Genomic DNA, 27456 nt, shown 5'->3' on the forward strand with positions numbered 1-27456 from the left:
TACTGAACTTTATCTCTGCTCCCTGAATTTTTTTATATTATTATTATTATTATTTGGTTTTTGGCCACACTCAGCTGGGCTTACAGCTTACTCCTGACTCTACACTGAGGTATCATTCCTGATGGGGCTCAACGGACAATATGGGATGCTGGAGATGAAATCAAGGTTGGTCACATGCAAGACAAGTACCCTACCCACTGTACTAGCCCTCTGTTCCCTATTTATATTTTAAATTCTTTAAAAAAATTTTTTTGGCCATAGCTGGAGATGCTCAGGGTTGGCTCAGCACTCAGGGATCACTCCTGGAGGGCTTGGGGAACCAGAGATAGGACAGGGTGCTGGGTATCAAACCCAAGTAGGTGTGTACAGGGAAAATGCCCTACTTACTGTATTATTGCTGTGGCCCCATGAATTAAAAAAATTTTTTTTGGTTTGTGGGACACACCTGGTGGTGCTCAGGGATACTCATGGATCTTACTCAGAAATTACTCCTGGTAGGCTCAGGGGACCATATAGGATGCTGGGGACCGAATCCAGGATGGAACCCAGGTCAACTGTGTACAAGGTATTTGCTGTGCTATTGCTTCAGCCCTAAATTAAGATTTTTTTTTTAAAAGGAAACTAATGTTGGTATAAGTGCCTGGCTGTGCTACTTCCAAAGACACTATTCAGGTATAAAGAATGTATAAAATGTACTCTAATCCTTACCTGTGTCTCCTGGCGTGAACTGGTATATTCACTCTCTTTCTCGAAATCTTCCTTACTTGGAGTCTTAATCATAAACTTGTTTCTGTTCACAGATTCTTCTACCAGTTTTTTTTCCGATTCTTTCATTATTTCTAGAGTCTCTTGAGTAGTGTTACTGTTAGACATCTTCTTCAGTAGAATACAGTAGTCTATGTGGACAATTACAGAAACGTTAAATGTGTTAAGTGTATTTTTTTTTTTTTTTGGGTTTTTTTTTGGGCCACACCCTGTGACGCTCAGGGGTTACTCCTGGCTATGCGCTCAGAAGTTGCTCCTGGCTTCTTGGGGGACCATATGGGACGCCGGAGGATCGAACCGCGGTCCGTCCTAGGCTAGCGCAGGCAAGGCAGGCACCTTACCTCCAGCGCCACCGCCCGGCCCCGTGTTAAGTGTATTTAAAACAAGAGACATATATCCATATCTGACAAGTAACAGACATCATGTTTCACATATAAGCCTTTGGCACCTTTTCTGAAGTCTAAAAAACGCATTTAAAATTATTTATTTATTTATTTATTTATTTATTTATTTATTTAGTTAGTTAGTTAGTTAGTTATTTGGTTTTTGGGCCACACTCGGTAGTGCTCAAAGGTGACTCCTGGCTCTGCACTCAGAAATCGTTCCTGGCAGGTTCGGAGGACCATACGGAATGCTGGGGATCAAACCCTGGTCCATGCCGGGTCTGCCACGTGCAAGTGATCTCCCTACCATTGTGCTATCAATCCGGCCCCCAAAAAAGCATCTTTTGATTAAGAGTGCTCTGGGAATTTTTTTTTTTTTTTGAAGCGCTCTTCCCTTCCCCAGAGGGCAGCATATCCCCAGGTGTACTCCAAGGCTCTTCCAAGTTCAGTACTGGAAGGTCACACCCCAGCCATTGCCTGAAAATGAGGCAGTGCAGAAAATCAAACCAGGTTCATACGTTCAAGGCTCTGCCACTGACCTACACCTCCAAATTATGAAACGCTCATACACCTATGAAATCATTACTGCAATCAAGATAGTAAGCACAGTCATAACCTGAGATTTCCTCCTGCTCCTTCAAATACTCTTCCCCAACTTCCCCAGCCAACCACTGATCTGCTAATCACTACAGATTAGATAATACATGACATAAAATATCTCATTTTTCTATTTTTTCCCCTTGTGGTGCAAGGGATCAAGTCCAGGGCATGTGGCCTACCACTGAGGTACATGCATCACAGTCCATTTTCTAGAATTTTATATCTCATATTATCTTGAATCTTTTACTTAACGTAATTGTTCTGAGATTTCCCAGGATTCAGTTCTAAAGCAAAGTCACTAAAAAGAGTTTTCTTAGTATTTTTTTGTTCTCCCTAACAAGGGCAGTAGGCTCAATTATTCCCTAAAAACTGCTCATTTTCAGCTTGAGGATTCTACTGAGTTAACTCACTAGAGTCTGAAAAAAAAAAAAGATCAAGATAAAAAGATAAAGTGCTATTTCATCACCAGAGATAATAGTTTCTCCTTCCCCAGGGAGAACTTCCACATAAACCACATTGTTTTTTTTTCTTTTTTTCTTTTTTTTGTGGTTTTTGGGTCACACCCAGTAAGCAGTGCTCAGGGGATACTCCAGGCTCCATGCTCAGAAATTGCCCCTGGCAGGCACGGGGGACCATATGGGATGCCGGGATTCCAACTGATGACCTTCTGCATGAAAGGCAAACGCCTTACCTCCATGCTATCTCTCCGGCCCCAAACCACAACATTGTTATCAGCTCTGTCTCCTCACTAAAAGAGCAGTAAAACCAGACAATGGATAATGGATATAGAATCTTAAATTCTTTACTTTAAGCAAACTATAAAACATGAGATCTTTGTAGTCAGTTGGCATTCTCAAAGACTAGGATCTCCCTGAAGGAAGAGAAATTCTTTACTTGTCCAGGTTCAGTCACTTTCCAGTTCCCATAAATGCTGTGCATCTGTTCAGTGCAGGGGTGGCTGTCTTTGCCAAATATCAATTCTACCTGAGAAACTTTATAATGAAAATCAACAGGGGTTGGAGCCATGGCACAAGGGTAGGGCAATTGCCTTGCATGCGGCTGACCCAGGACGGACCTGGGTTCGATCCTTGGTATCCCATATGGTCCTTCAAGCCTTCAGGAGCGATTTCTGAGCCCAGAGCCAGGAGTAAACCCTGAGCGCCATCAGGTGTGGCCCCAAACCAACAAAACTGAACAAAACAAAAACAGAAAATCAACACAGTTCTCCAAGCCTAACACACACAAACAAGAGTTGTTGCTCTAAACATAGATTCGGGTCCTTAAGCAACTGTTGAAGTCAATAAGCTCAGCTCCATCGATCAGTTAACCCAGATCAGAAACAAAATGCACTTCAACCTTAAATACTTCTTTTTCTCTTTGACAAATACAGAAAATCCTCAACGGTGTCATTCTTTGGCCCCAAGAAACTGAGCTAAATGAACAGCAAAGCTTCAAGAAAACCATCACTAAATAGATTACTCTTAAATAAAATTAAAGGATGAGACCCTTAAGAGACAATGTTATTAGTAGGAAGGACAGGTAGCTTCATCCTGGTGCAATTTAGTATGCAAAATTATTGCTTTGTCCACTTTCTGGTGGCTCCTACAGCTGCTTAGAGACATCATTTGTATAAGGCTAGATAAAATATAACTTTTTGGTTGTTTTATTTTATTTTTTTTCCGGTTTTGGGCCATACCTGGTGACACTCAGGGGTCACTCCTGGTAATGCTTGGGGGACCAACCATATAGGATGCTAGAGATCTGACACAGGTTGGCTGTGTGCAAGGCAAACGTGCTATTATTTCAGTTCCACCTTTTGAAGGCCAAAGAATCATTTAAACAGAGGCCGAGAGATAGCACAGCGGTAAGGCGTTTGCCTCAGACGCAGAAGGATGGTGGTTCAAATCCCAGCATCCCATATGGTCCCCCGTGCCTGCCAGGAGTGATTTCTGAGCGTAGAGCCAGGAGTGATCCCTGAGTGCTGCCGGGTGTGACCCAAAACAAAAACAAAAACAAAAATGTTAAAAAAAAAAAAGAATCATTTAAACAAAAACATACAGATGAAGGTTTTGTTTGGGGTATGTGTGTGTGTGTGCATGTGTGTGTGTGCATGTGTGTGTGTGTGTGTGTGTGTGTATGTGTGTGCATGCCTGCACATAGGTGTGTCCAGGGATAGGAGTTCATACATATGAGGCAGGTATTTTACCTCTTAACTATATGCCTGGCTCGACAGTTGAGCTGAAAGATGAGACATCTGAAAAAGGCTGACCACAGAGAAAAATAACCAATATCTTTGTTATTGTTGTTTTTGGACCACAAACAGCAGCACTCAGGTCTTACTCCTGGCACAGCACTTAGGAATCACTCCTGGAGTGACTGAAGGGACCATATGGGGAACTGGGGATCAGAACCAAATCAGTCACACCTAAGGCAAGCCCCCTGCTCACTGTACTATTTCTTTGGCTCAGCTCTCAATATTTTATTTTTTTAAAAATTAATTCAGGGGTCAGAGAGATAGCACAGAGATGTTTGCCTTGCAAGCAGCCGATCCAGGACCTAAGGTGGTTGGTTCAAATCCCGGCCTCCCATATGGTCCCCCATGCCTGCCAGGAGCGATTTCTGAGCAGACAGCCAGGAGTAACCCCTGAGCACTGCTGGGTGTGGCCCCCCAAAAAAAATAATTCAGGGGGCCGGAGAGATAGCATGAAGGTAAGGTATTTGCCTTGCATGCGGGAGGACAGTGGTTGAATCTTGGCATCCCATATGGTCCCCTGAGCCTGCCAGGAGTAATCCCTGAGTGCTGCCGGGGATGACCCAAAAACAAAACAAAAAAATAAATTCATAGCAGCTTCTACAAAAAGCTATGGCTTACAAAGCTTTATGAATCACTGGTTATCACTGGTAACTACACATATATTTTGCCACTACTTTCATTTCATAGATCCTCCCCTCTGCTGAAGGGTCACGTACTTTAGGAGATTGGTTGAGATTTGACTCCCACTGGGCTCCCAGACAGGAAATGCAGTTCCCATTCCCCTATCCAATTAGGACAAAGGGAACAGCTCCAGTTGTAGCGATCCGCAGGAAATAATTCACACAGTGAAGAGGTACAAGAATGGGGCCGGGCAGTGGCGCTAGAGGTAAGGTGCCTGCCTTGCCTGCGCTAGCCTTGGATGGATCGCGGTTCGATCCCCCGGCGTCCCATATGGTCCCCCAAGCCAGGAGCGACTTCTGAGCACATAGCCAGGAGTAACCCTGAGCATCACCGGGTGTGGCCCAAAAACAAAAACAAAAACAAAAACAAAAAAAGAATGGGATCAGGAAATCCAGTGCTCAACCAAGGAATTCAAACCACCCAAGCTTTCTGCTCCTGAGATGGAATGCAGCTCAGTGGAAGAAAATGAAAGAATGAGACCCTGCCTTCCTCAGACCCTTGCTTTTATTGACAAGAATCAGATCCCACCCTACGGCGGGAGAAGAATGCCAAGTAAGGTATAATCCTATATACTATCACCAGATCACACCCTAGAGTGGAGCACAATTATTGATTAGGGTAGGATCAGTAACCCAACACTCTGCCATGGGTAAATCAATCCTGTATTCTCTTCTGTTTGAAGTATAGGCCTTCTCCATGTCTCTTAGATGAGAAACATAAAAGAACAGAACTGGAAGAGTTCTTTCCCCGCTTTCCCTTCCCTTTGTTGTAGCAATCAAGGTGAAAGTCAAACACAAGCTGGTGTGGTACTTGAACATGTGCTCATTGAAGGTAGTATTCCTTTAGTTGCACATTCATAGTTGAGATATTTCCAACACACTTGGCTGCAGTGACCTGTCCTGAAGATCACAGTAGCTTACCATGCTAGGTGCATGTGGGTGTCACCAGAAATTGGGTTTTTAAGGCAGGTGATTTTTGCCACTGAGCTATGACCCGGCCCGGAAAAATTCTTAGATAGAATCTCATTTAGTGGGGCCGGGCGGTGGCGCTGGAGGTAAGGTGCCTGCCTTGCCTGCGCTAGCCTAGGACGGACCGCGGTTCGATCCCCCGGCGTCCCATATGGTCCCCCAAGAAGCCAGGAGCAACTTCTGAGCACATAGCCAGGAGTAACCCCTGAGCGTCACAGGGTGTGGCCCAAAAACAAACAAAAAAAAAAAAGAATCTCATTTAGTTCCCTTGCCCATTCCCTTCAAAGGATGGACCTTCCTGTAAAATAAAATCCATGAGTCATGTTATTACCTCTGGCACCATGTTTCTAAACCCAGGTCTGAAGAAGCAGGGTAGCAGTGGAGGAATAATAAGCCAAGCCAGTCAGTAGAGTAATGGAGTAATGGAGTCAGTGGCTTCTCCCTCTTGGCTTCTCCCAAAGCCCAAAGCCAGAACTCCTCTTTCTTTATTAAACTAAAACCCATACACCAGAAGTGGGGAAGGTGGAGTAATCCAGGTAGGCTTTTACATATTAAAAGAGAGATTTGTGGGAAAGAGGAAGATAGGGGAAAGCCTTTGTTCTGGGTTAATAACTGGGTGTCACCTTATACCTTCCCATCCCCTCCCTCATGTGTGTGCATGTCTGTGTGTATGTAAAGGATCACATTCAATAGTGTTCAAGGGGCTGTCAACAGTACCTGAGGGACCATGTCATTGTGTACTCCAGTCTGCTGAGCTATCTCTCTGGCCCCTGAAGAGCTTCTTTCTATTACTTCCTGAAAGAGGCTTCATTGCCTCTCCTGGAGACCCCCCCTAGAACAGGACAATTCAACTATTCCTTAAACTGTCTTAACTGCTTCCTATAAACTGTTTTCATTTTGATCCTAAATTTGCCTTATATCCATGCAAAATTAAATTTACTTTTTTTATTTTATTTATTTATTTATTTTTTTTTTTGTGGTTTTTGGGTCACACCCGGCAGTGCTCAGGGGTTATTCCTGGCTCCAGGCTCAGAAATTGCTCCTGGCAGGCACGGGAGGACCATATATGGGACGCCGGGATTCGAACCGATGACCTCCTGCATGAGAGGCAAACGCCTTACCTCCATGCTATCTCTCCGGCCCCAAATTTACTTTTTTTAAATGACTGACAGACTTTCATTATTTTTCTTTTACAAGCATAGCATCAAGCAAATTTCTCTGTCAAAAAGACAAAGTGAGGGACCAGAGCAATAGTACAACAGGTAGGACTTTTGCCTTATACACCATTATACTGTTTTTTGTTTGTTTGTTTGTTTGTTTTTTGTTTTGGGGTCACACCCGGCAGCACTCAGAGATTACTCCTGGCTCTACGCTCAGAAATCGCTCCTGGCAGGCTCAAAGGACAGTATGGGATGCCGGGATTTGAACCACAGTCCTTCTGCAAGGCAAATGCCCTACCTTCATGCTATTTCTCCTGCCCCTATACTAGGTTTGATCTCTGGCATCCCATACTGTTCCTAAGCCCTGCTAGAAGTGATCCCTGAGTGCAGAGCTAGGAGTAAGTCCTGCATGCAGCCAAGTATGCCAACAAACAAGAAAACAGAAAGAAAAAGTGAGGGGCTGAGGATAGCCTCAAAGGACTGGCGCACATGCTTTGCAAGTAGGAGCAATCCCCAAGTACTGAGGTCCCTAAGCATCACCAGGTATGGCACTCAAAACCCAACCCCAAGGGGGCCGGAGAAATAACACAAGGTGTTTGCCTTGCAAGCAACCGATTCAGGACCTAAGGTGGTTGGTTCGAATCCCGGCATCCCATATGGTCCCCCGTGCCTGCCAGGAGCTATTCCTGAGCAGATAGCCAGGAGTGGCCCCTGAGCGCTGCTGGGTGTGGCCCAAACAAACAAACAAACAAACAAAAAAAAATAAAACAAAACCAAAAAAAAAAAACCAACCCCCTCCCGAATAAAATGAGGAGTGGGGGAAACTGGATGAAGAGAATCAAAAGGGGAAAAATTGTAATTATATGAGATCAACTAAACTTAAGTGCTAATTATTTCACTAGAAATTTATGTCAAATAATTATGTGACATACCATAAATATAAACATAACTATGCATCAAGAAAACTAAGGAGGGGCTGGAGCAGTGGCGCGGAGCAGTAAGGTGTCTGTCTTGCCAGCACTAGCCTAGGATGGACTGCGGCTCGATCCCCCAGCGTCCCATATGGTCCTCCAAACCAGGAGCGATTTTTGAGCACATAGCCAGGAGTAACCCCTGAGTGTCACTGGGTGTGGCCCCTCAAAACCAATGTACATGGAATCTATTATGCTGAGTGAAGTAAGTCAGAGGGAGAGAAATAGATGCAGAATAGTCTCATTCATCATGGGTTTTAACAAAAATAAAAGACATTTTTGCAATAATTCTCAGAGACAAAAGAGAGGAGGGCTGGAAGGTCCAGCTCACGACATGAAGCTCACCACAAAAAGTGATGGCTGCAGTTAGAGAAATGACTACATAGAGAACTATCTTAACAATGCGAATGAGGGCTTGGAGAGATAGCACAGCGGTGTTTGCCTTGCAAGCAGCCAATCCAGGACCAAAGGTGGTTGGTTCGAATCCTGGTGTCCCATATGGTCCCCCGTGCCTGCCAGGAGCTATTTCTGAGCAGACAGCCAGGAGTCACCCCTGAGCACTGCCGGGTGTGTCCCAAAAACCAAAAAAACAAAACAAAAACAAACAAACAAAAAAAACAATGCGAATGAATGAGGGAAGTGGAAAGCCTGTCTCGAGTACAGGGTGGGGGTGGGTTGGGGAGACACTGGTGGTGGGAATGTTGCAACGGTGAAGGGGGGTGTTCTTTACATGACTGAAACCCAACTACAATCATATTTGTAATCAAGGTGTTTAAATAAAGGTTAAAAAAACTAAGAAAATAAAAAAGAGAAAATAATATAAAAAAGTATATAGCATCATTATTTTTTCCAGGCTGGGTCTCAAAAACCAAATAGGTATATTTCTTCTATACAACTAACCATTGTACAGCTCCTCTTCACGTATCGCTTAGAAGACTCAAAGATCTAGATTACCTGGACTAAGGTATCCAAATACTGTTTCTTAGCCATTCACTTAGACACCAACCAAAAAAAGTCTCTTGTAGCAGTGACCTACGTCATATATATCTCAACTCACAGATTTTTGGGGCGAGGTAGTTAGTTAAACCTCCTTGAGCCTGGTGACCCTCAAGAATCATCAGAAGAGGCCGGAATGATAGCACAGCAATAGGGGTTTGCCTTGCACACGGCTGACACAGGAAGGACCTGGGTTCGATTGTTGGTGTCACATATGGTCCCCCAAGCCAGGAGCAATTTCTTTTTTTTTTTTTTTTTTTTTTTTTTTTTTTTGGTTTTTGGGCCACACCCTGTGACGCTCAGGGGTTACTCCTGGCTATGCGCTCAGAAGTTGCTCCTGGCTTCTTAGGGGACCATATGGGATGCCGGGGGATCGAACCGTGGTCCGTCCTAGGCTAGCGCAGGCAAGGCTTACCTTACCTCCAGCGCCACCGCCCGGCCCCGCCAGGAGCAATTTCTAAGCGCAGGGCTAGGAATAACCCCTGAGCATTACCAGGTGCAGCTCTCCTTCCAAAAAAGAATATTATTAATCCAGAGTTGAGATACATGTGAAGATACACTGGTCTCAAAACCTTAATCCTTTAAAAATTTTTTTAAAAATTTTTATTGAGACCATTGTGAATTACAAGTCATTTATAGTTGGATATCAGGCATATAGTGACGGTGAATTGGGCCATTCCCATCACCAAATTGTTGACCTCCCTCTACCAAAATTCTCAGCATGCATCTCATATCTCCACCCTTTGCCCCTCAGCCTACCAGTGTTAACAGGTCCATTTTAAGTTTAGATTGTTATAGTTTGGGTCTCTGGAGTGTATTGTCATTGACTTTGGCTTGGGTATTTAGTTCCGACCTTTTTTTTTTCTCCAATGTACCTGAGACTACTTGGCCCCTGGACCCATCCTTTTTTTCTTTTCTCAATTTGTAGAAAGATGCAGAAATGTGAGGTAAAACGAAGTAATTCATGTCCCAAGGTTCTATAAAAAAAGATGGGACCCCCCCCTATCTATAAGATACAAATAAAATTTAAAAAGAGGGGTAGGGGCCGGAATGGCAGCACAGTGGTAGGGTGTTTGCCTTGCATGAAGCTGACCCAGAAAGGATACGGGTTTGATCCCCAGCATCCCATATGGCCCCTGAGCCAGGAGTAACTCCTGAGCACCTCTGGGTATAGCCCCCCAAAACAAAACAAAACAAACAAAAAAGGGGGGAACAGGGGCTGGAGAGATTGCACAGTGGTGTTTGCCTTGCAAGTAGCCAATCCAGGACCTAAGGTGGTTGGTTCGAATCCCGGCATCCCATATGGTCCCCCGTGCCTGCCAGGAGCTACTTCTGAGCAGATAGCCAGGAGTAACCCCTGAGCATCACTGGGTATGGCCCAAAAACCAAAAAAAAAAGGGGGAGGGAGAGGGACAGTTGTTTTTATTTTTTTGCATAGGCAGAACAAAACCTTAATTCTTAAACCAAAGCTCCTTATCCTCCAAAACAGCCTTAAAGCATAATTCCTAGTCCTTAAAGTCTATGTAGAAAACTGGTCTTACTCTTGGGATATAAAATCCTATAAACAAAAATAGCAAAAGTTGCAACTGAAAGACATGACAGTTTATAAAAACCTTCTCTACCCTCCCCTCCCCACACCCTCCACCCCCACAGTAAACCTTAATGAACAAGGATAAAGACAGTAGAAAAGAGTCTGAAGGCAGAGAAATACTCTTTATGATCTACTCAGTACAGAGAAGAAATTAAGGGCTTGGGCGATTATGTGGTGGGAGGAGAAGAAGAAAGAACTATTTGACATGTAACTTAACTGGAACAAAGCAAAGATGCATGCTCCCATGTGCGCTCTAGAAATTTGTGCACATTGTACATTTCATCCAGGCAAACAACACCGATTTGAAGACAGAATGTCTCCCGAGGACACTTAGGGGCTTAAAGCTGCGTGCCAGCAGAAGTGGTGAACAAGGAGAAGAAATGATGAAATAGGATGATACAGAGGAAAGTAATTGGGAGCCAAGATTTGACCTTTTTATTTTTCAGGAAAAATGCTTGATTTTTCTCATAAAATTTTGACTGTCATGCTTTATCCCTTCCAGAACACAGTGAGATTATATATCCTTCTATCAACTCTATAAACAACTTTTTTAGGCAGTGTACCGAAAGAATACATAAAAAGGAGATACTCAGAGACAGAGGCCATTTTAATTCCTCCGTGGCCCAATAGAGAAAGTTTAAACAAGAAGACAACAGTTATATGACAAGTTTTGACTGTGGCAAAATCCCTGTAAAACGTCCAATCTTTATGGATTTTGTACAGCAAGAGTACAATATTCTAAAATGACTTTGTCTTTATAAAACCACTTACAAGTTAGGGACTCAGAAGAATGTGTAAACAAATAGTGATGTGTTTATATAATAGAATATTAATCAACAATTAAACTAAATGAACTTTTGGTGTTTCTCTTCCTGTGAGAGGTCACAATTAGAAAAGCAAGCCTGGGGGCCGGGCAGTGGCGCTAGAGGTAAGGTGCCTGCCTTGCCTGCGCTAGCCTTGGATGGACAGCGGTTCGATCCCCCGGTTTCCCATATGGTCCCCCAAGCCAGGAGCGACTTCTGAGCGTCACCGGGTGTGGCCCAAAAACGAAAAAAAAAAAAAAAAAGAAAAAGAAAAGAAAAGCAAGCCTTGGGCTGGAATTGATAGTAAGTATTGCTGGTAAGGCACATCCCTTGAGTTCACCAGGAGTGATCCTGAACACAAACCCTATATTCAGGAAGAGAATTTTTGTTTTTGGTGGTTTCACTGGGCAGTTTTGGAATAACTGCTCATATTGGCAGGTATAGAACCTAGGTTTGTCACATGCAAGGCAACCTGCTGTCGTATCTCTCAAATCACCTCCCATGCTCCCCAAAAGTGACTCTTAATTAGCTAAAATAATCGTGGTGATTTTATTCTCTTTGGGGGGGGGGGGGCCCACACCCAGCAATGCTCAAGGGTTACTCATGGCAACACTCTGGATATCATATGAGATGCTGGGGATCGAATTCAGGCCGGTTGTATGCAAGGCCCTACCCACTATAGTCTAGTTCCAGCATCCAATTCTGTTCTTTTCTGCAATTCAAATCATCACCAGGGAGGCATGAGGGAGCTTTGCTGGTATATACTGACATATACAAAAATATTGACACATTTCAATACATATAGTAAATACAAGAGGATCTCCAAAAAATATGAGCCCACACTACTTGGAGGGGGCAAGCTGCGGGGTTCACACCTAGTGATACTCAGGAGTTACTCCTGACTCTGATTTCAAGAATCACTTTTGACAGTGCTCAAGGGACCACAATAGATGCTGGGGATCAAACCCAATTCAACTGAGTGCAAAGAAAGTGCCCTGCCAGCTGTACTATTGCTCTGGCCTCGATAAGTCCACTTATATGAAGATTAAGACAGTCAAAATCAAAATCAGGGAAAGGGCACAGAGGGCTTTTTTTTTTGGTTTTTTGGGCCACACCTGGTGACGCTCAGGGGTTACTCCTGGCTATGCACTCAGAAGTTGCTCCTGGCTTGGGGGACCATATGGGACGCCGGGGTATCGAACCGTGGTCCATCCAAGGCTAGCGCAGGCAAGGCAGGCACCTTACCTTTAGCGCCACCGCCCGGCCCCACAGAGGGCTTTTGATGTTGCTTTGTTTGTAGGAAACCCAGGCTCCTACAAACAGCATTTGATCCTTCAAACCTTACTGGGAGAGAACTAAATAACCAAGAATAACCACCAAACATTGCCATGTGTGGCCCCAAAACTAACCAACCAAACAAAAAAACCAGAATAGGCAAATCTAATTTAGAGTGACTTAACTCATAAAGTAGTTGCTGTGCCAGAGCAATACAGTGCAGCAGGTAGGGCAATTGCTTAGAATGCAATCAAGACAGACTAGGTCCCTGGCATCCATATGGTACCCTGAGCACAGCCAGGAATAAGTCCTAAGCACCCCCAGGTGCTTATAGTTTTAGGGTAAAACATCTCCAAATTTGGGGTCGGAGTGATAACACAGCAAGTAAGGCATTTGCCTTCACACAGCCAACCCAGGTTCAATCTCCAGCATACCATAATATGGTTCCCCAAGCCTGCCAGGAGTAATTTCTGAGTGCAGAGCCAGGAGTAACACTGGGCACTGCAGGTGTGGCCCCAAATAAAACAAAACAAAACTCCAAATTTCCTCCAAAGTGGGAACAGACATAAATGGTCTTTCAGAAGTAAAGAAAATATTCCACCTTGTTTGTGTAACAATTACATAAGTGTTTGCAACCATCAAAATTTACTAAACGTTTAAGATCTGTGTAATTAATCATACATTAATTTTAAGCAAGAGTGAGCAATCTTTGAGAGTGGACAAAAGTGAAGAGAAAGGATAGAGATGGTAGAGAGGGAGGTGTGTGTGTGTGTGTGTGTGTGTGTGTGTGTGAGAGAGAGAGAGAGAGAGTGAGTGTGAGAGAGAGAAACATAGCCAAGTGTGTGTGTGTGTGTGTGTGTTTGAGAGAGAGAGAGAAAGAAAGAGAGAGAGAAATACTACTGAGATATTCTTCTTGAACTTCCTCTCATATTCACTAAGAGTAGTAGTTAAATGACTACCAAACTCACATCATTACTAAGTGAGAAAGTAAGCACGATCTCTGGTATTGTCTAATTCCAAGTCTACATTCCTTCCATGAACTTGATTATTGTTTCTTTACATTTTTCCAGTCCCAAGGATTTAAACTCCAGTATTACTGACTTAAAAACCTCAAGTCCTTTTTACTTTATTACTCAAAGGACAAAATATAAAAATAGCATGATACTTGCTTGTCTGAAAAGGTAAATGGTGGGGTTAGGGAGATATCTCTGGGTTTACACATATGTCCAAAAATCAATACTGAAGAACCAGCACTGCTTGATGCAACCCTGTCGAGCTTCGAGCAGTTCTCAATTAGCTTTGGTGCTTCCTATTTAGCATTAAACTATCCAAAAGTATCACCAGAAGGAGCCCCTGTACCCCCCAAGCTCTATTTGGAGGTCACTGTCCTCTCCCCCATTCCACTCACCCTTCAAGTAAAGGAAAATTGTTCAACAGACCTCAGAAGGGGAAGAATGTAAGATATTGCTGTGTTAAAATGAGAGATATAGGTCCTACTCTCTTTACAGAGAGGAAAAAGAATATGGGAGAATAACGTATGAAACAGATACTAATATAGTTATGAGAGAGTAACCAAGTCCTTCACATCTCCAGAAGTCGGCTGCCATAATTTGCACTATTACTAGGCCAATAACAACAATGATAACAATTGTGTCAATTTCCTAAATCAAGAAGAAAACAATTTCTGCTCTACAAATGCAAAAGATTTAATGGTGTGCAAAGAAGGTCACAGGAGTTGGCCAATGTCCAGAGCAATTGCTTAGACTCAGTAAAGAGAGAAGCAAGATTGAAATATTTTGGTCGTGTACTCTCTTTTATTGCTCAATATGTGTTATGGCTGTACATGGCCTGAAATGAGAACTGTTGGTGCTTTGATCAATGGACTGAAGTGTTAGTTGGATTTCATTATAATTTCTACTGACTTCTCTACATCCTGGCCCCAAATGCCCATTTTACTTTCTCAAGCAAAAGAGAACAAATGAAATTTCTTCCTTGTTCAAACAAAGAGCAGCAGTAGTAGGGTTTTCCTTCAGCTTGCTTCCATTTTCTTCAGTTTTATAATGGTAATGCATCACATAGAAAACATCACAGAATCTTAGAAATGGGAAAGGACTTTGAAAGCTCATATTTTTTCTCCCGTGACCTTGCAAAACTGATCCTAACTCAATCCAGATAAGACATTCTGGGAAAGAAAAGTAAAACCATAATTTGCCTGCTCTGTGATGTTTCAGCAGATTCCCAGTCACTAACATAAAATCCATGCATCCAAGTATTATTATATAAATATATAGAACTTATACCACATAGTCAAATATTATATACAAATATAGCCAATTCTACTGTCCTGCTGTGATAATCTTCAAGATCAGAGTTATCACCTATCAGGTGGAGAAAGCACCTATGTAAACAACTTAATAGCAAAATAATCATTCAAAATTTTAAACTGGTCAATTAAGAAAGTAAGAATAATATAATCTTTTGGGGCCGAAGCAATAGCACACTGGTAAGGTGTTTGCGTTGCATGCGGCCAATACAAGACAGACCCTGGTTCGAGTGCTGGCACCCCATATGGTCCCCTGAGCTTGCCAGGAGCAACTTCTAAGCGCAGAGCCAGGAGTAACCCCTGAAAGCTGCCGGGTGTGACCCCCCCCCAAAAAAAAAGAATAATATAATCTCATGTGAAGAATTGTTAGTTCTGGGGTCAGAGAGATAGCACAACTATAGGGCGTTTGCCTTGCATGTGGCCGATCCAGGAGGGGCCTGGCTCGATTCCTGGCATCCCATATGGTCCCCAAGCCTGCCAGGGGCAATTTCTGAGTGCAGAGTCAGTTGAGTGCTGCTGGGTGTGGCCCAAAAAACAACTAATCAATCAATCAATCAATAAAGTTAAAAAAAAATAAATTGTGGGGCCAGAGTGGTGGCGCATGCAAGTAAGGCGTCTGCCTTGCCTTGCTAGCCTAGTTCAGACCGTGGCATTCCATATGGTCCTCCAAGTCAGGAGTAATTTCTAAGCACAAAGCCAGGAGTAACCCCTGAGTGTCACTGAGTATGACCCAAAAACAAAGCAAAACAAAACAAAAAAAATTGGTGAAGGGGAGTGTTCTGGTTATGACTGTAACCCAAATATGATCATGTTACTTAAATAAAAAATATATTAAAAAAAAAAGATACAGAACAAACCCCTCACCCCAAAATGTCCTCACTGCTCCCCCTTTGAAGTCAAACTACCGTCATCCCTAGGTTCCAGCAACCCTCACCTATTGCTTAGACCATGTCAGAATGTGATATATATCAAATGATAGTCTGTGTCTGTCTTCTTTCACTTAGCATAATCCAATAAAGAGTTGTTCTTATTGTTGTGTCAAAAAAAAAAAAAGAATTGTTAGTTCTGAAGCCTCAGATGCAAAAGATAGTCGCAATTCTCTCTCTCTCTCTTTCTCTCTCTCTCTCTTCTCTCTCCTTCTCTTCCTCCCTCCCTCTCCCTCTCTTCCTCTCTCTCTCTTTTGTTTTTTGGGGACCATATGGGATGTCTGAACTCGAACCACTGTTCATCCTGGATTGGCTGCATGCAAGGCAAATGCCCTACCACTGTGCTAACTCTGGCCCCTACAATTTTTCTCTAATAGTTAATTATTCCTTTTTATGTAACCATTAATTTTAATTTTGTTTTATTTTGGGGCCACACCCAGCTGCACTCAGAGGTTTCTCCTGGCTCTTTGGTCAGAAATTGCTCCTGGCTTCGGGGACCAACCTAGGTCTGTCCTGGGTTGTCTGTGTACAAGGCAAATGCCCTACTTCTGTGCTATCTCTCTGGCCCCTGATTTTAATTTTTAATTGAGCTCATGGCTTTCTAGAAAAAAAACATGTATATCCCAACTCCACTATAGCTTAATATGAGTACATGACTAAGTTCTAGTTTGTAAAATTTAAGAAAAAGTAATGTTTTAGGCTGAATGTTCACTCCCATCCCCCTTCTTCTTCTACTCCCATCCCCACCCCCTCAAGTGAGTATGTCAAAGCTCTAACCTTTAAAGGGAGTGATTAAAAGAAAACCTTTAGGGTGTGCTTTAATCTAATCAAATATCCTTATTAGAAGAGAAAATTTGGGGCCAAGGAGATAGCTCAAAGAGCATGAAGAATATGCTTTGCATGTTAGAGTCCTGCATTCAATCCCTAGCTGTGAGCTGGAAGCAGGCCCTCAGTACCATCAGGAGTAGCCCCAAATTCTTCCCCACAAATAAAATTTAGTTGCACTCAGACACCAAAGATGATGGAGGCATTGTAAAAAAATGGCTTGCAAGTCTATTAGACCTCAGACAAAACCAAACTTGCTGAGTAGAAAACAGGACTATGAACTTCAAATCTCCAATAAGTGAGAAAATCAATTTCTGTTATTTAAGCTGCTTCTCCTTCACTTCCTCCTTCTTTCCTCCTTCTTCTTCCTTCTACTTTCCCTCTTCCTCCTGCTCCTCCTTTTATAGAGGGCCACACCCACTAGTGCTCAGTATTTACTCCTAAGGAATCTAACCTTGTCAGCACATGCATCCTACATCTCTCTGGCCCCCAAGTGATCTTTTTTGGTACTACTCACTTGCCGGTATGAATTTTGCTTATAATTGAATATAATTCTACTCAGAATATGCATCTTGTATACATCCTCTTCCTAATTACTAATGAATCTACATAATCTCATATGGGTAAAATTCTTTTTTTTTTTTTTTTTTTTTTGGTTTTTGGGTCACATTCAGCAGCGCTCAGGGGTTCCTCCTGGCTCTACACTCAGAAATCGCCCCTGGTAGGTTTGGGGAACCATATGGGATGCCAGATTCGAACCACCGACCTTCTGCATGCAAGGCAAATGCCTTACTCCATGCTATCTCTCCGGTCCCTAAAATTCTTATTTTAATAAAAATTATAAAGTAAAAGACTTCAGAAGAAAGAGAAATCTCTTCCTGTAATTAGCTTCTTATTTTTCTTGATACTTTGGTATTTTAAAAATTGTTCTTGGCAACTATAACCATGCCCACAAACACAGTCACCATGTTTGGACTAGGCCAACTCTGTGGACTTACTCTTTTCGTAAAAGAGATGTGAACCAAACTATAAAAAATCATGGGTATACTGGGCTGAAACGATAGCACAGCAGTAGGGCATTTACCCTGCATGCAGCCAACCCAGGATGGACCCGAGTTTGATACCCAGCACCCCATATAGTCCTCTGAGTCTGCCAGGGGTGATTTCTGAGTGCACAATCAGGAGTAACCCCTGGGTGTGGCCTAAAAACAACAACAACAAAAAGAAACTAGAAAGAAAAAAATCATGGGTACACTGGCCACTCAGCTGAAAGCTGGCAATCTCAGGAGGAGAGGAAAGGCTAAGTACCTGCCTGCTGCATCCATCACTCAGAAATCACCATTTTGCCAATGGCACTGCCTCAGCACCTCTACAATTCTCTTTGGAGATACCAATCTGACCAACCTTCAGGCATGCTGGTATTTTGGCTGATGTCACCAGGACTTTTCAGGGAAGCATGGAAGCTGTAAGCATGCTATAAATGCAATTGCCATGTTCACACTGGGCTGGCTCCATGGACCGCTCTTTCTCTATAGTGATGTAAACCAAAACGTGAAAAATCATGGGCACACTGGTCACAAAGCAGAAAGCTAGCAATCTCAGGAGGAGAGGGTGGGCCAAGAGCCCACCCCGCTGAAGCCACATCTGCTGCCTCCATTACCCAGATTCATCATTCCTTGTGGCCCTAACTCAGTATATCTCTACAATTCTCTTCAGGGACACCAATCTGACCTAACTTCAGGTATGCTGTTTTGGTGGACTAATATCACCAGGGCTTTCAGGAGCAAGCAGGGCAGTGCCACTCCAATTTCCTTCTTCTAGGAGGCCTGGCAGTTGGGTACATACCCTTAAAAGGCATAGTATCAGTAATAGTGCTTTCTGGACAACTTCATTTGTTTGATGCTTTTATACTTATAAAAATACAACGATTTAACATAATGGACAGCTAAAACAAGAGCTTACGAAAACTTCCACCACTGTATTAATTCATTGGAGATATAGTAATTTTCACAAATGTGCTTGCTACTGTACTTCTTTTCTCTTTATTTTAAATTTTCTTTCTTCTCTTCCTTTTTTAACTTTTTTTGTTCTATTCTTTTTTTCTTTCTTTCTTTCTTTTTTTTTTTGTTTGTTTTTGGGTCACACCCGGCAGTGCTCAGGGGTTACTCCTGGCTCTAGGCTCAGAAATCGCCCCTGGCAGGCACAGGGGACCATATGGGACGCCGGAATTCGAACTACCGTCCTTCTGCATGAAAGGCAAACACTTTACCTCCATGCTATCTCTCCGGCCCCTCTATTCTTTTTCAATAATAACTTTGTACTCAGTTATTTGTATATTAACAAATGTATGCGATGCATTTTCTTTAAATAAAGTAAAAAAAAAAAAGAGTTGCTTTTAAACAATTTAGGAAACCAGAAAGATATCAGGGGTTAAAACTCTTGCTTTTCATCCCACTGACCCCAGTCCAAATCCCTAGCACTGCTGAACACTTCAGGGATTCAGGTACAACCCTTAAGCCCTATTGGGAATGATCCAATCCCTATCGGCAAGGTCAATTTAACTGTTGGGGTGCTAGAACAAGTGTCATCTTTTTTTTTTTTTAAGTGTTTTTGGGTTTGGGGCCACACCTGGTGACGCTAAGGATTTACGCCTGGCTATGCGCTCAGAAATAGAACCTGGCTTGGTGGACCATGTGGGACGCAGGGGATCGAACCGAAGTCCGACCTGGTTCAGCCACGCAAGGCAAATGCCCTACTGTTGCGTTACCTACCGCTGTGTTACCACTTCACCACTTCGGCCCACGTGTTGTCTTTTTAGCCTCACATTTGGATAACTGTTTTGATTCTTTTTTTTTTTTTTTTTTTTTTTGGTTTTTGGGCCACACCCGTTTGACGCTCAGGGGTTACTCCTGGCTATGCACTCAGAAATTGCCCCTGGCTTGGGGGGACCATATGGGACACCGGGGGATCGAACCTCGGTCCTTCCTTGGCTAGCGCTTGCAAGGCAGACACCTTACCTCTAGCGCCACCTTCCCAGCCCCACTGTTTTGATTCTTGACATAAATGCATGACCAAGAGTAAAATAGCAGCAGGAGTAATTGTGCAAAAATTTTTTTCAGATCATATTACACATATACTCAAAACCCTTCAATGGGCTCCTATCATCGTACACAGAGCAAAAGTCAAAAGTCCTTAAAATGTCCAACAAGATTTTAAATAATCTGATCATGAGTTTGTCCACTGACTCCCTTAAGGTTTCCCCACTTTCTAAGCTGCAGATCAGGGAGGGTTCTTTCGTTCTTTCCTTCTCTCTGGATTGATTATTTCCCAGATACCAGAGTGACTTTTTTTTTTACCTGCCAGTCCCTCCACACCTTGATTTCAGTGGCATCTCACCGAGCCATCCTCTGATCATAATTAAGATTACAAAACACCAAATAACTTACTATCCCACTTCCCTAAGGTCTCCCCAATGAAAGGTTCCTCAACGACACACCGACACACCAAAGAGACATTTTGCTCCCCTGTTTAACAAATGAATCTGGGGGCCTGGAGAGATAGCACAGCGGTGTTTGCCTTGCAAGCAGCCGATCCAGGACCAAAGGTGGTTGGTTCGAATCTCGGTGTCCCATATGATCCCCCGTGCCTGCCAGGAGCTATTTCTGAGCAGAGAGCCAGGACTAACCCCTGAGCACTGCCAGGTGTGGCCCAAAAACATAAAAAAAAAAAAAAAAGAATCTGGAAAAAAATTTTTTTCCCTCTGAGACATGTCAATGTAATGGAAAATTTACTTTTCACCAACAGAAACTTGAATAGCTAAAAGAGGAAAATAAAATTCACAAACCTCTTTTTGCTGTTTGTTTTTGGACCATACTAGTGCTTTCAGTGCTTTTCCTAGTTACCTCCCAGTGCTGAAATTGTTTGTTTGGACCACACCCAGTGGTGCTCAGGAGTTACTCCTGGCTCTGTGTTTAGGAGTTCTTCCTGCCGGGCTCAGGGAACCATATGGGACAATGAGAGATCAAACCTAAGTTGGCAAGTGCCCTACATGCTATATTATCACTCCATTCCAATTGCTCAAATTCTGAACTAGAGTTCTGCATACAAAGTTTGTGCTCAAGGCCTTTGTTATAATTCCCATACTGACATTATTGTTGTTGTTGTTATTATTATTATTATTATTGTAGTAGTAGTAGTATATAATTTTTGGTGCCAGGAATTGAATTTGGGGTTTCAGACCTACAAACCAAAGCAAATACTTTACCAATGAGCTACATTCAGCCCCCTTATTAACCTTCCCTCCCTTCTTCCCTTTCTGCCACCAAGAGTACTTGGTACTATTCCTACTAGTTCTTGGGAGACCATGAAGTGTCAGGGACTGAACTTGGGCCTCCCACATACAAAGATGATTCTGAAACTTATGTCCATTAAAATATCTCTTTGGTCCCTCCCCATATGTACCTCATTTTTCAATCCTTCTAATATGTAAAGAGCTAAGCATGGAAATGTTGAAAAAAAAAAGTAATGTCTCATAAGTTCTCAAGTACTGCTATGTAAGATGTAATTAAAAGAAACACAAGGAGGGGCCAGAGAGATAGCATGGAGGTTGAGCATTTGCCTTGCATGCAGAAGGACGTTGGTTTGAATCTCAGCATCCCAAATGGTTCCCAGGCCTGCCAGGAGCGATTTATGAGCATAGAGCCAGGATTAAACCCTGAGCGCTGCCAGATGTGACCCAAAAAAACAAAGAAAAAAAAAAAAAGAAACACAAGGGGCCAGAGCAGTGGCACAAGTGGTAGGGTATTTGCCTTGCACATGCTAACCTAGGATGAAACGCAGTTCAATCCCCGGGGCGTCCCATATGGTTCCCCCAGCCAGGAGCGATTTCTAAGCGAAGAGCCAGGAGTAACCCCTGAGCGTCACCAGGTGGGGCCCAAAAACCAAAATAAATAAATAGTTTAAAAATAGGGGGGGCCAGAGCGGTGACGCTAGAGGTAAGGCGTCTACCTTGCAAGCGCTAGTCTAGGACAGACCACAATTCCATCCCCAATGTCCCATATGGTCCCCCAAGCCAGGAGTGATTTCTGAGTACATAGCCAGGAGTAACCACCGAGTGTCAATGGGTGTGCCCTCCCCCCAAAAAAAGACAAAATCCTGACTTTTTCCATTTATAAGAACTATGGTAGGGATTTTCTATGTATGAATGAACTATTCTCAGACTTAATGGAATAAAGACCAGGAAAAAAATAGCATGATCTGCTCTGACAAGGAACCTAGAAGGCAAAAACTACCAGGCCTATGTTAATTAATATGAACAGGTAGGGAACTGAAGATGGAAAATCTGCAAGCCACTCCAAGCATACTCCCTAACACTAGATCAAATGGAATGTAAATTTAACATTCTTAGAATCTGCCACATGGGGGTAGAAGAGATAGAAAGAAAAACAAGTATGAAAAAAAGCTGCCAATTTCTGACTCAGCTTTTAAGCTAACAAAACAAGCAAAGTAGCTCAGCTATAAAGACAAATATCTAGTCTAGAAGGCCAGATTGATTTAGACTTGGCATAAACCCAAGTGACTGCAGCAGCAGCTAGATTCACAGAGAGGTAATAGGTGTTTCTCGCCATAGCTTCTCCCAATAAAACTGCATGAAGAAGGTCATGTATCATTACATGTTTAAATAGTGAATTTTAAAAGAAAAATACTCTACACCATTCTTGAAACATTTTATAGTTCTCTATATAGTTATGGTATTCATGCAATATTTCTGAGTAAATGAATTCTGTAAGGTTAAATGATGATATGTTTTGCTTTATCTGCTCATTGGTCCCTGGGTCAGCCAATCTGATCCACAAATCCATGGCAACAGGCTTTATCACTAAGAGCTACAAGATGAGATCTCTCCATTGGCTTTATTTATTTATTTTTTTAATAAACCTCTTTCCACAGAAACTACTGCTAAAGCTGTTAAAGAGCAGTTTCTACAAACAAATAAGAAATACTCTCATTCTGATACACTAAGAATGAACAGCAGGGGAAAGGGTGAATAACAATAACAATGAATCTATGCAAATAACAAGAAATCCTGCAAACCCTGGAGAATTTTTTTCTTGTTGAATTTTAGTACAGAAATTTAGGAGTCCTTGAACTGTGAAAAACTCACAACAAGATATATTGAGGGGGCCCGGAGAAATAGCACAGCGGCGTTTGCCTTGCAAGCAGCCGATCCAGGACCTAAAGTGGTTGGTTCGAATCCCGGTGTCCCATATGGTCCCCCGTGCCTGCCAGGAGCTATTTCTGAGCAGACAGCCAGGAGTAACCCCTGAGTACCACCGGGTGTGGCCCCAAGACAAAAAACAAAACAGAACAAAACAAAAAAGATATATTGAGGAATTTGTGAAAGGAAAGAGCAGCCCAGATGAGACCACAACATTGGAGCTTTTCTTACATATCATAATATACAGAGAAAGCTGGAAGTTTTAAGACTGGAGACATTTTTTTGTTTTTTTTTTTTTTTGTTTTTGTGTCATACCTGGCAGTGCTCAGGGGTTATTCCTGGCTCCAGACTCAGAAATTGCTCCTGGCAGGCACGGGGGACCATATGGGACGCCGGGGATTTGAACCAATGATCTTCTGCATGAAAGGCAAACGCCTTACGTCCATGCTATCTCTCCGGCCCAATACTGCAGACATTTTTAATTTCTCCATCACTGGACCAGAAAGATAGCACAGCAGTAGAGTGTTTTCCTGGTATGCTGCGGACCCGGGACAGACCCAGATTTCATTCCTGGCACCCCATATGATCCCTAAGCCTGCCAGGAGTGATGTCTGAGTGCAGAGCCAGGAATAACCCCTGAGTGCTGCAGGATGTGGCCCCAAAACAAAACAAAACACAATAATAGTAATTTCCCATGGCGTTTTTTGGATCACAACTGGTAGGCTTGGGGACTCATAGAGGAAACCAAAGATTGAATCTGGCTTGGCCATGTGCAAGGCGAGTGCCTTCACTCTGTATTGCAATCCTGTTTTTTGGTTTGTTTGTTTTTTCGTTTTTGGGCCACACCCTCAGTGCTCAGGAGACCATATGGGATACTGAGGATTGAACTTGGGTCTGACCCAGGTCAGCTGTGTGCAAGGCAAATCCCTGCTTCTGTGCTATTGTTCTGGACCATGCCCTTTTTTTTTTTTAATGTTAAAATGACATTAAAACTCAAAGATCTGAACCTCTTATTCATCATAATCTCAAATCAAGAATCAGCTCATAAAGTCCTTGGAATTGTGAAGTTTATCCTTTTCTCTAAATGTTGCTCTTTACCATTTCCTATATGCTTTTAGAGAAAAAAGCCTTAGTAAGAAAATTATATATATTTGCTCTTCACATTCCATATGCCCCAATTCCTTCTTCACTGCAGATCTCATTGAAGCAGAGGAAACAAGATAATTACCAGGTAGATAATGATGCTAGATTTAAAACAATCCATCATTTGTCCTAATGGCATTCACTAACCATTCCTTTTTGTGTGTAAGAGGGACACACCCAATGATGCTCAGGGGTTACTCCTGGTTCTGCACTATGAATTACTACTGATGGTGCTTAGGGGACTATGGGGGGTGTTAGAAATTGAACCTAGGTCAGATACTGTATTGTCTCTCTTGCGCCAGTCACTAACATTCTAAAATTTACTTAACAAGAGATTCCATTTTTTCCCAATAACTGATGTAGTATCTCTGGCTGCAACCAGCAACTTTGGTGGTCACCTCTGTACATGGGAAGAGTTAAGTTTGCAGAAATATGGATACAATCTGAGATATCAGGGTCAAAATTAGCTTAAAAACTGTACATTTTCACTTGGCTTATATAACTGTGGCTTCTTTCTTTCCTTTTTTGTTTTCTTCTTGGTATTGTTTTGGTTTTTGGACCACATCTGCTAGACTGCCAACTTGGGCTCTGTGCTTAAGGAATCACTCCTACCAGGACAATATGGCGATCCAGGGATCAAACACCAGTTAGCTGAACTCAAGCCCTACCTGCTATACTATCTCTAGACCCGGTTGTGTTTTTTGTTTGTTTGTTTGTTTGTTTTGGTTTTGGGGCCACACCTAGCAGTGCTCAAGGGTTACTCCTGGCTCTGCATTTAAAAATCACACTTGGCAGGCTCAGGGGATCCTAGGGGATGTTGGGAATCAAACATGGGCCCGTCATGGGTTGGGAGCGTGCAAGGCAAACGCCCTACCACTGTGCTATCTCTCTGGCCCCGTGTTGTTGTTGTTGTTGTCGTCATCGTGTGTGTGTATTTTGAGCCACACTCGGTGGCACACAAGCATTACTTCAGGATTTGTGTTCAGAAATCACTCCCAGAAGGCTCAAGGTACCATATAGGATGCCAGGTATTAAACCCAGATGTGCAAAACAAACGTCCTACTTGCTGTGCTATACAGCTCCAGTCCCCAGTTGTGCTGATTTTTTTTTTTATTGTGGTAAGAGTCAAGGAGATAGTTCAATGGACTGGAGTTTATGATTTGCATGTTAAAACCCTCAGGTTCAATCCCTGGAATTGCATAGAACCCCAAGCACCACCAAAAGAGTAACTGACTCTTAGCACTGCCAGACATATCATCTCAAAAAATATGGTAAAAATGTATTCCATAAAAAAGACCATTTTAGCTCTTTTTTTGGGGGGGGATTTGAGGCTACAGCTGGCAATACTCATGGTTTATATGCCTAGCTCTGTATTCAGAGATCAATCCTGGGGAGGCTCCAGGAACCACATGAGGTATCAGGGTTTGATACCTGTAATGGCTATGTGCAAAGCAAGTACCCTAGTATGTTGTTATATCTCTCTGGCTCCCATTTTATTAAAGATTTAAACATATAGTTCAGTGGTATTAGCTCTTTCATTGCAAATGGAAGAGAAAATGGTTTTAGTCACAATAGCCATGGTATTGAGACTATAGTTAATCATCCTGTAACTACTTACTGAACATATATTTATTACATAAGTTACTTATATTAAGAATACAGAAAAGGGGGCCGGAGAGATAGCATGAAGGTAAGGTGTTTGCCTTGCATGCAGAAGGTCAGTGGTTCGAATCCCGGCATCCCATATGGTCCCCGAGCCTGCAAGGGGCTATTTCTGAGCGTAGAGCCAGGAGTAACCCCTGAGCACTGCCGATGCGACCCAAAAACCAAAAATAAATAAATAAATAAAAATAAAGAGAATCCAGAAAAGACCACACACCCAGAGAAAATGGCTGCCAAAAACACACTGGTAGCCCAGCTTGGGCTGATAGTATCTGTGGTATTCTCAGAAAGGGGTTGGGAGATTCCCTCTCTGCATGAACCATAATCACTCAATGACACACCCTCTACCCTTCACAGAAAAGGCCAAGTTCTTTAATTTTCTTTTTGTTTGTTTTGTTGTTTGTTTTTTTTTTTTGTTTTTGGGCCACACCCAGTGATGCTCAGGGGTTACTCCTGGCTATGCGCTCAGAAGTCACTCCTGGCTTGGGAAACCATATGGGACACCAGGGGATCGAACCGCAGTCCGTCCTAGGCTAGCGCTGGCAAGGCAGACACCTTACCTCTAGCGCCACTGCCCGGCCCCTAAGTTCTTTAATTTAAATGTATAAAAGGTTACCAAGTTTGTTTCAGATCCATTGATCTGGACTATACAACACATCAAAAGTTTACAGTAGGGGCCGGAGAGATAGCACAGCGGTAAGGCGTCTGCCTTAGACGCAGAAGGACGGTGGTTCGAATCCCGGCATCCCATATGGTCCCCCGAACCTGCCAGGAGTGATTTCTGAGCGTAAAGCCAGGAGTAACCCCTGAGCATTGTCGGGTGACCGAAAAAAAAAAAAAGTTTACAGTAGTGTTAGCCAACAAGTATCACAGGAAATCTTTTTTTTTTTAATCACAGGAAATCTTATGAGAAAGTTACAGTTATCAACAAAGCTCAATGAGCCTAAATAGTAACACAGAAGTCAGTATATTAGAGACACAACCACAGCCCAGTAAATTCTTAGACAATGACTTTAGTAACACCATGGAGAGATATAGCAATTATTTCAAACCGACCCATGCTGAGCTAAGTTTCGATAATTCCATTTGCCTTTGTGTTGTAACAAACAAGATGAAGTAAATTTGTTTGTGCCTGCACTGAGATAGGCTACAGCAGCAGGTGAGAAGTTGGGAGCATTGGTAATGGGGAAGGTCACACTGGTGGTAGGATTGGTGTCTGGACATTTATTGCCTTAAATAACTGATTATGTATAACTTAGTAAATCATGGTGTTATAATAAAAACTAAAAACAATAAATAGAAGTTGAAAAGACAAAAAATGAATAAAGAGAAAATAGGGAATGGAGCAATAGTACGGAGACCCACATACTTGCTTTATATGAAGCGAACCCGGGTTCAACACATGGCACCCAATAGTCCCCTGAACCCACCAGAAGTAATCCCTGAGTGCAGAGTCAGGAGTAAGTCCTGAGCACTGCTGGGTGTGAGCCAAAGAACAAAAACAAAACAAAAAGAATACAGATAATAACAACAGTCAAATGTTAAAAATATCTGACACAGTTTCCCAGCAAAAACAGCTTGTGACCTGCGTACCTAGTGCTTTTCTTTAACATGTTGAAAGTGAAAACTGTGGCGGCCAGAGCTATATAGCACAGCGGGTTCAATCCCTGGCATTCCCTACAGTCCCTGAAACATGCCAGGAGTAATTTCTGACCATAGAGCCAAGTGTAACCCCTGAGCACCACCAGATATGGTTCCAAAGACCCCCTCTAAAAGTAAGTGAAAACAATGGAGCTTTGTTGTTTTATTTTGTATTGTTTTGGATCACTCCCAATGATTACTCCTAGTTGGGTCAAGAAACCATATAGTGTGCCGGTGACTGTCTGGATCTGCCATGTGTAAGGCACACACCC

The 27456-nt window shown here is 42.7% G+C and overlaps 1 protein-coding gene across 5 annotated transcripts in view; it reads right to left on the reverse strand.

Moving 5' to 3' along the window:
- The window catches only part of R3HDM2 (R3H domain containing 2), a 183579-nt gene that overhangs the window by 67939 nt on the left and 88184 nt on the right, over positions 1-27456 (reverse strand). For all 5 annotated transcript variants that reach the window (XM_049783057.1, XM_049783059.1, XM_049783058.1 and 2 more), the window contains exon 3: positions 709-896. In XM_049783057.1, the coding sequence (XP_049639014.1) occupies positions 709-873 (165 nt within the window). In that variant the 5' untranslated portion in view covers positions 874-896. The remainder of the gene's footprint in view (positions 1-708; positions 897-27456) is intronic.

The sequence above is a fragment of the Suncus etruscus genome, chromosome 11, assembly GCF_024139225.1.
Source record: "Suncus etruscus isolate mSunEtr1 chromosome 11, mSunEtr1.pri.cur, whole genome shotgun sequence".
Classification (NCBI taxonomy): Eukaryota; Metazoa; Chordata; class Mammalia; order Eulipotyphla; family Soricidae; genus Suncus; species Suncus etruscus.